We start from the raw sequence: 9,581 nt of genomic DNA, 5'->3' as shown, positions 1-9,581 counted from the left end.
TTTGTACCTTTGCTAATTCTTGGGATTAGGTTGCCGATCGGACCCCAGGCTTGCTAAGTCGCAAAAATGCTGGGACAACTCATTATTTTCTTATTCTGTGACGATGCCATGAATACGATGGTGGTAGATGAGTAATATTGATATGTCAAATTGTTAATGTGTGATTAACTCAAACTCAATAATTAAATAGGTACCTAAATATTAATGAAATTGACATTACTTGATGTCAAGTAAAATTATTTAAGCATATAAGTACCTACTATGTAAAGAACAGTGGCCTCACACACCTATTAGAATGAAACAAAATAAATAAGAAGCGCTCATTTTTATTTATTTTTTATAACATAGTCAAAATATAAATTTTGTAAAGTTTTGAATAAAATATTTAACAGTATTACATTAACGTACATATATTAAATATAGTTCTACGATAAAATTATTTAATAAACTTAATAATATTCGTTTTATAATATTTATTTAAGATTCTAATAATATCTATTATATTTCACTAAGGCATGTAGGTATGGTCAACACGCGAGTAAATGCAACGAAGAGGTAAATGCTCCTTTTCTAGAAATAAAATTAATACGGGAACTGTTGGATCCAGTTTCACCATGGGCGCTATTACTAGATATTACTACTAGAGTAGGCGCATTTGCCTTATGGCTGCAATCACTTCGACCGACCTTAATTCAAATAGTAAATTTATATAAAATTAACCCATCAAAGACGAAATTGAAACGAGGGAAAAGAACATTCAACACTATGAAAAATAACTCGACATGTAAATGACCTCACAATCTATTACGAACTACCAAAATAATGTAATTAGCAATAAGTTACGCATAAATAACATTTTACTAAATTATTTCGCAATATTAGTTTGGCACAAACTAACAGAGGCATTCTTACTGGGCCGACAAAAATTGGTTAGAAATGAATAATACCAACGAAACATTTTTATTTCTAATAATAATAAAATTCGAAATAATAATTTAGTCTGTCTGAAATATTATAACAACAGCCCTATTGCATAAAAACATTCAAAAACATAAATACAACATCCTTTAACGATGTTGACGAAAATAAATAAAAATGGGAATATGGAAAAGGAAATATGTGGCTTATAATTATTACCTAACTTAAACATATCCTGAATTTGCTTCATTTCAAAATGAAACAACAAAATCAACCCTTTGAGCCAAGGTTAAACAAATAAATAATAAATAAGGTATCTAAATATGTATAACTAATTGAAATCTTACATACTATTCGGGGTAATAAAGTTTTTTCTCACTGTTTTCGTGTAGCTCTTATCCTGACTTTTTCTCAATACTGGTCATTCTAATTTTAAGCACTTAACTTATAAACGATACATGTTCCTTATTCCTAATAATATCACAAACTTGTTGTGAGTCTCAAGAGTTAAAACTTTTGAGAACTATTCAAAATAGAATTTAATTATTTGACATCGGCTACGTATAGGCACTCTTAGTTAAATGTATAATTAAATGGGGCGACTACGAGCCGAATAGTTTGAACTGCATGCTTGAAAGTAAATACATATTATCAAATATTTGACAAACAATGCCTCAAAAATGGCTTGTTTAAATTTATTTGCTTGTTATGTTGCCAATACTGAAGCACCGATTCTATAAAATCGCGCACGGCCATGCAGCGGCCGAAGCTAATGAATTCATTGGTTCTAGATTCATCTAGCTTGATTCAGCTTAACACAGCTGCTTCCATATCTATTTAATATTCTTAAAGTTGCTCTGTTCTTTAGTCACCCATTTTGCGATGCTTACTTTCATTGGAGATTATTATTAGCACCAATTACAAACCAAAACATTTTCATTGATTACTTATTTACACCTCACATTTTGTATCTACGGTTACTCCCAACATTCATTTTATAGTAAAAGAAAGAAACTAGTTAGAAATAATCAGATAAAGTGACTATTTCCATAAATGAACAACAACATAACAATGCATCTGTCTTACTCTAAATGTTTAAAACAAGGCTCGCAACCGATTTAAAAAATAGCGGTAAATACCGGTTTATTTAGTTTTTACTCTGCACTTTCATAAGTACGTGAACGTTTTAAGAACTTAATTGTAACCTGAATAAACCGGTTAATTCGACGAGCGACGAGACGGCCGGGCAGCCCCGTGGTATACCGCGTAAACAAAGACACCGACATAGAAATAAACAGGTTTTTATTGTTCTAAACCGGTTAATCTGACAAGATCTTTGGAAAGGTTCTCCTAAGAACCGGTTTTATGAACAAAACCAAAATTAAAAGGTTTTGCGCCAAGTCCATGATAACGGTTTGGAAATTTAACTGGTTTCCGAGCCTTGGTTTAAAGGGCGAATAAATGATTAATTTCAATATATCAGAAAATCTCAATATTTCGCCAATGTTATGTAAAAATGCTTACGCTAACATAAAGTGTTCTGATAAATGTGGGACGGCAAATTTATTTTTAAAAAGGCACATTTAATTTGTTACACTGAATACAATTACACAACTTTAAGGCACACTTGAATCCTTAGTAACCATCATAAATAACTAACTTTACATATTTAAATATCGTTTGGAATTAAATCCAAAATTTTAAATATTCTCTATATAACTATTTTGCAAAAACATTTTGTAGTGAACGTTATCCTTATTAACTTGCATTAGTAAAATTTAATTTCTTTGTCCATGGCTAGACCACATATGCTCTTTAAACGTCTCTCGCATAGTAAATGACCGAGGACAAAGATAGCAACACAGACGATTGGTTAAGTCAGAGTGCATAAGTCTAACATGGTATTTAAGCGCAGATTGGTTGGAATACTTCATGCCGCAATGTGGACAGTCACCACAGATAGCGGCATGATTTGACTGGTGGGAGACTCCTTGTGAAGTTGAAGCACCTACAGATAATCCAGTGACACTTGACATGCCTGCCAGTAATAGTAATGCTTGAGATTGTTCCTGTGAGAATGTGTTTTCTGCATCTGTACTGTCTTGTTGCTCTGATAGCAATATTTCCGGTTCATACTCAATGTCTGACTTAGGTGACTGTTTTTCTGGTTTCACTAAAATGTCCTCTCCAGATACTACTTTTAGAGGGCTCTTCACTGCCAAATTGGTTGGTGGAGATTCATTATTACCCTCCTTACTTCGCGACATACACATATCTGCTATGTTTGACACTTTCTTGGTTGTTGTATTATTATTGGCACTGATATCACTTTTAGATGGGTTAATTCCTGAAATAAAATGAGACTGTTTAAAAAAATAGTAAATCATTCAGTGAATATTAATGCACTTGCACATGCATTTATTTATTTACTCGTATTATGATAAGGTAATGAAATGAAATTATGGACAACAATCATTTTGTCTTGTAAATTATTCTTGACAGTCATATTAAAATATTTTTCAATGATATGGACTGCAATAAAGTGATTTTAACTATTTGTTTTTTTATAAATCAATAATATAACATCAACTTGCCTCTTATTAAGTTTGCATCCAAATTTTGATAATTCACAATTACTTAATTTACTTTACAATTCAATGATTCGGTTTCATTGGTTGATAGGGCCCGTATGCGGGGTGCAGGAGATTTCATAATGCATGCCATTATGAATTTTACTCACCACACGCTTTATATTGACCGAGTTATTGACCAATGAAACTGAGCCATAAGACTTACCAGTTGCCACCATGCAGTTTTTATATATTACATTGTGGTAACATAGATAGATAAACAGTATTAAGCCTTTTGTCCGGGTCTGCCTAAAACGTAGTCTGACTAATTCGCATTATGACAAAACTTCATTTGAAATTCGCTATTCGTCTAACTCGCTATTGACCTATTACTTATATTACCTATTTCTCAATATGTCCCAAACGCAGTAAGGTTAAGTAGCTGTTTGTCCATTTCGCGATACGCCTAATTATCAGTGAGTAGCAGAAATTCGTAGTCGTTTTTTCCCCCAAAATGTAATGTTTTCAGGGTAGTCACAATTACTCAATAGGTAGGTTAGGTTCGTTAGGTAGCTTCAGATGCCCGAAGGGCAAGTCTAGTTACGTTTAAGAGAAAATGTTTTTGGAAAATAAACAATTAGAAAAAAATTATTGTAGGAACTTTTGCATAAAAACGTAATACATAAGTATAAGTCTCACTCACTCACGTAATACATAAGTATAAGGCCTAAGTCTTCTTGTGCCATATTCGCATTTGGACAAAAACTCATTAGGCCTAAGTCTTAGTGCGACTATTTCTCGGTTGGTCTAGGCATAACGCGAATTAGTCAGACTACGTTTTAGGCAGACCCGGACAAAAGGATATGGGATTGTTAAGTTGATCAATGGAAAATTGGGTCCAAACCAATATTTACCTTGTAGCAAGGACCTGGCAAGCATACTGTTTTCATAATCTGGAAGACTGTCATCATTTTCAGAGTTATTTGTGGGCACTGAGATGGGTGAATTATTGTCATCAATCTGCTCTGTTTTTATTGATAAAGGAATGTTGTCACCTTGAGCCTGAAATAAGGAAAGTAGATTTCTTTAGTATAATTCTAGATGTGCGTTTGGCTCTGTCTGTGTCATTAAATGAAAGTTTATTCACAAGAACATATGGTACAGTACAGTAGATGGTATAAATATTTACATTGTTGATCCCTAATACGTTCTGCCATATGGAATGTGAAAATGGTTTTCCCATTTCTTCCCCCATAGGGTGGACTTTCAAAATAGTTTTTTAAATGCCAATTATCATCAGAATTCAGTATTTCATTATTATTATTTTCAGATCTAGAGCAGAGCCCAACTGGGGAAGTACCTCCACCTTACAGAAAATCGCAGCCAAATAACACTAGACCCTACTCATAGTGTTGTGTTCCTGCCGGTGAGTAAGGTTGCCATAGCTCAACGAGGGTGGGAGGGAGTTAGGGTCGGCAACGCGCATGTAACTCCTCTGGAGTTGCAGGCGTACATAGGCTACGGATACTGCTTACCATCAGGCAGGCCGTATCCTTGTTTGCCACCGAAGTAGTATAAAAAAAAAAAAATTCGCTATGAATGTAATAGATAACCAACAGGCTTAAATTAATTTTGAATTACTTCCAGTGATACAAATGAAATGTTTTATTCTTGTCCAAATGAGAAATATTGTTTGAAGACATGTGAACATTATAAATATCTAACTGTTTTGGTCTTAGTGTTTGGTCTACAGTAAAACAAATTATAAACAAGTTTAGAAATTTAAAAGAAAAAAATCTACAAAATATTATGTAAATGCAGATAATGTGGAAAATAAGTACCTGATTCAGTTTAGAGGTTTTCCCATTAGCTATGATGGGTTCCGGGCAGTTTTCAGATTTCTTCTCAACTTTTTTCTCAAAAACCGGATTCTCCACCATTAAATGTGATAGATTACTCCTATTGTAAATATCACAAGTTTCTAATAATTTACTCTTTTTGTGACTCTCTCCGATGTCATTAGGTTTATCAGACGTACTGCTCCTCCTTTTCTTTAAAGCGGGGAGTTTTACTTCTTTGCTTGAAGCACCAAATTGTGTTTTTGAAGATATTGTCAGTTGTGTATAAAGTTTGTTTGATGTATTTGGGGATATAAAGTTTTCTTTCTGTAATAAAACACATACAAACTAGGAATTAATATTTTTAATTAAAAATTAAAGTTTTGTCACAGAATGAATTGAAAAAAAAAATTGAAATAATAGTACTATCATACAGAAATGACACTTCCTACAAAACCGAAGTTTGACAGCAATTCAGCAACGAATCATGCTGTCCCATTCTAATGTGTAGCACTAACCCTTTCGGCCATTTAGGGTTGTCAAAATTCAAGTCATTATATAATCTGTGGTTGTGCACATATAGGGACGTCAAGTTGTGCAAATCCTAATAATTGCTTGGACCAATGCTGAGCCGAGAAAAGCCGAAAAGGGAGTGTCGTCCCACTGGTTTTGTTTACATTGTTTTCAAGCAACACAGTAAAACCATTCCTTAATCTTTTGCTTCCCACCATTTTCACTCTTCTTCATTTCCTCATAACTGAATTGCAACCATATGAGGTAATTAAAAGGACCTCATGTTGATATACTTGGGATAAAAATAAGTTGCGGTAGCCCCCATTCCTTTCCGCACCAATGTGATTATGGGGCAACTGACAGAATCCATATTCAATTCTAAATTTAAAATTTCAGTTATTTTTAACTGTCAAAGGGTTGAGAGATTAAAAATACACATCAAATTGATATCTAATGACCTCATGGGGGCAGCAATTACCTGTTGAGTTACTCCCGTCAATCCTTTAACTTGCAACAGAGCTGCTGTATGTAGGAATGAAGACAGCTTGCTCTCTTCTATGAACACTTCTCCCTGGTACATGTATGATAGCAAACTGACAATATCATCAGCAGATACATCTTTGAGGATGATCACTGGATGCTGACATGGATTTTCCTGAAATTAATATTTATTTGTTTGTAATGAAAAACAATAACAGAAAAAAAAATACCTACTATTGATTAAGAATTTGCCATTACAAGTAGCGTTTTTAATTTAAAAAATGTAATTTATAAAATTGAAAGGTCAGTAAATAAGAAGGTAAACAAATAAGTATGTTCATTTTAATTGCATCATTGCAGTAGCTACAAAGTCCTTGGAAAACATACTTTTACATCAGAGGAGCCGTACGAACTGAACTCCAAGGTTATTAATGTAGCGAGTCATTCACCTTGAACACATTCCTGAAGTACGGACTGCAGGCTGACAGTATAACTTTATGAGCCTTGATATTTCTTCCTTCGCAAGTAAGTGTCACGTCGACCAAATCCTCGGAACATTTCAATGAGTCCAATGCACTGACTATATTGGTCTGGAAATTGTTCCAACGTAAACAAAACTGATCTGCCATGGTTACGTTTTTAGAAAATACTCCTCGCTTGCTGACCACCTTTATTTTGACACACGGCAATAGGATTGTTTTTTAGAAAGGACACTTTACTACATGTTGTCCTGTCAGAAACACACATTACAGCAATCCTAGTTAAACTTTCACTCACAACTGTAACTTTTCGATTCAACAATTTGTTATCGGTCGTATGAAATGCACAAAAATGCAATGAATGACCTCCATTGATTCTTCTTTCACTCGAGGGCGCGCGCGTATCGTGTTTGTTGGTTGCCCTCTATTTAAAAACTGTTTAAGCTGATGCAAAAAACGGTGCGACACGCGGAGGCAAAAGCTATCAAGATGCTGTTTGGTCATTTTGTAAAGAAAACTTACCTTATCTGTGGTTCAAAAAGTGTCGTTTTCTTTCTAGAAAACAAATTCGAGAAAACATTTTTGAAACTCCTGTCTAGTTGGTTGACAGTTGGTACTTGACGAATTGAAAAACAGAGCAACGCGGTAACCGGTGACTACGTTCTGCAAACAACACAAGAACCCAATTTGATCTCAATTACAGAGCGATTACTTTGTGTAGAAAACACTAATAACTTCCTTTGTTCCAAATAACATAGAGTGGGATTTCTAGTGATAATAGTCTAAGGCAGTTTGATTGAAATGGCGAACGATCCCGAAAGGTTTGATACTATGCTGCTAGCGATGGCCCAGCAGCACGAGGGTGGTGTTAAAGATGTAAGTTATTTGTAGTTTAATCTACTTTTGTTATTATCTTGCTGAACTTGAATCTAAAAACTTGACAAAGACCAGTCGTTGAGGTTAGGAACAGTGACTGGTAAATTATCTATTTCTAATTGTTCTAAACTAGCATTATTCGATTTTTTAATAACATCATTTTTGTTGTTTACTATATACCTATAAAATGACGTAGAATAAGGAATATATTTATTTCAACAATTTGGCATTACAAGAGAAGCAGTACATTGATCCCCTCACTAGGCTCAACCTGTAACGTGGGAATCTCAGAGAAGCATCGAAATGGTGCGATTCTTATTTTAACGGAATATATTATTGTTAAAGCTAAATTATATATCAGAGTTTTTTTATTATTATATGACTACACTATCTCTAAGTACAAATACAGTTAAAACTATCAAACTAAGTACAACGACAGTTAAAACGGTCTCAGTAAGTTGTATGTAAGTGAAACTGTTTATGTGAGGGTATGTGAGTATGTGTGTATGAATATGTGCATGTGAATAACTACGGAATGTGTGAGAAAACAGTAGAAAAGAAAAGTAGCTGTACAAGAATAAAGCAGCACTTTTCATCAAACATTTTCTATCCTTGATATGTACTCCTTTGATGATATTGATGATGCCTTAAACTTAACAGAAAATCTATTCAAATGTACATTTTCAGTTGAAGTATGACGATGTGAGCATGAATAAGGGACAGTTGCACCAGTGACAATAGACAAACTGTTCAGTCACTAAGCAGAGAACTATGAAACTTTCCATACAACAAAAATTTGCTAATATTTTAATGGTGACAGACAGTTTGGTGCAATCAACCCTAGAAAATGTGATTCATGTTGACTTTTGCTTAGTCAATTATAGTCAGTGTGCAATAAATATTATAAAAAAATTGCAGCTCCTTCACACCATTGTCAGTTTCCTTTCAAGAAAAACTGACTTCTTTACTGGAGGAAAAGATGGAGAATGGGAAAAGGTAAGGGACTCATACCTATTTCTTTAGAGGCATATCAATGCTTAATACTATTTTGGCTCCTTTAGCTAAACATGTACATAATACTGGGAAACCCTTAACAAATGAAAATTATCAAAATGATAATAAAAATTATTGCATTACTAATAAATATGGTTCTTTATGGTTATGAACTTGTGATGGCAGTTAGTGAGTTTTGGTTGTCAGCTGATGATGATATCCCATGAGCCAACTTGCACACACTGATTATATAGCTACATTTTTTAACAGTTCTATTTCTATATATAATGGATCTCCTATGCCAACATATGTCTCTGTTTGACTTATATACTTGTATCATATACTTGACTTTGGATATATACTAGTTATGTATTCTGTAGGATTAGTTTATGAGACTGCTAGCTTAACAGTCTAGACGCGATTGATTTATTTAGTATAAATTTAATTTTGACACTTGGAGAGACTTTACACCTCCAAATCTTAAATAAAATCAATTAATCTTAATCAAATGTTAAATACAAAGTTTAATCATTTCAGGTGGTTAAAGATACATTCTATGCCCACGCAACGAAAGCCAAAGAGGCAGCAGATAAAATCAAGAAAGAAAAAGAGGAAGAAGCAAAGAGACTGAAAGATATTCAGGCAAAGAAGGAGAAAGAGCGTCTAGAACAGGATTTCGAGCCAGCTAAGGTTGTAGAGCTGACTGAACAAGAGGCTGATAAATTGCAAGCCGACATAGATATGGAAAAAAACAGTAAGTGTGCTTTAATAGTCAACAAAATATGAATTGCATGTATTTCTCATAACTGCCTGCTTATTAAATAAATAAAAATAATAAAAACAACAAACTTGTAAAAAAACAATGAACTAATCCAAATATTTTTGTCAAACATATTAACAAACATATAATTTTT

The 9,581-nt window shown here is 33.6% G+C and overlaps 2 protein-coding genes across 2 annotated transcripts in view; one reads left to right on the top strand and one right to left on the bottom strand.

The window, feature by feature from the left end:
* Window positions 1-310: 310 nt before the first annotated feature.
* LOC133520043 (broad-complex core protein isoforms 1/2/3/4/5-like) lies at window positions 311-7,288 on the bottom strand. Its single transcript, XM_061854305.1, has 5 exons — window positions 6,769-7,288; window positions 6,318-6,494; window positions 5,330-5,653; window positions 4,403-4,550; window positions 311-3,265 (listed from the first exon to the last, which is right to left on the bottom strand). Exons 1-5 carry the CDS (start codon window positions 6,946-6,948, stop codon window positions 2,697-2,699), a joined length of 1,398 nt encoding a protein of 465 aa, XP_061710289.1. The 5' UTR covers window positions 6,949-7,288; the 3' UTR covers window positions 311-2,696.
* Window positions 7,289-7,365: 77 nt separating this feature from the next.
* The window catches only part of LOC133520044 (nuclear migration protein nudC), a 44,528-nt gene continuing 42,312 nt past the window's right edge, over window positions 7,366-9,581 (top strand). The window contains exons 1-3 of the mRNA XM_061854306.1: window positions 7,366-7,674; window positions 8,593-8,670; window positions 9,205-9,421. Coding sequence (XP_061710290.1) covers window positions 7,600-7,674; window positions 8,593-8,670; window positions 9,205-9,421 — 370 coding nt within the window. The 5' untranslated portion in view covers window positions 7,366-7,599. The remainder of the gene's footprint in view (window positions 7,675-8,592; window positions 8,671-9,204; window positions 9,422-9,581) is intronic.

Source organism: Cydia pomonella, chromosome 7, assembly GCF_033807575.1.
Source record: "Cydia pomonella isolate Wapato2018A chromosome 7, ilCydPomo1, whole genome shotgun sequence".
In the NCBI taxonomy this organism is placed as follows: Eukaryota; Metazoa; Arthropoda; class Insecta; order Lepidoptera; family Tortricidae; genus Cydia; species Cydia pomonella.
This window is presented reverse-complemented; position numbering and strand designations above follow the sequence as displayed.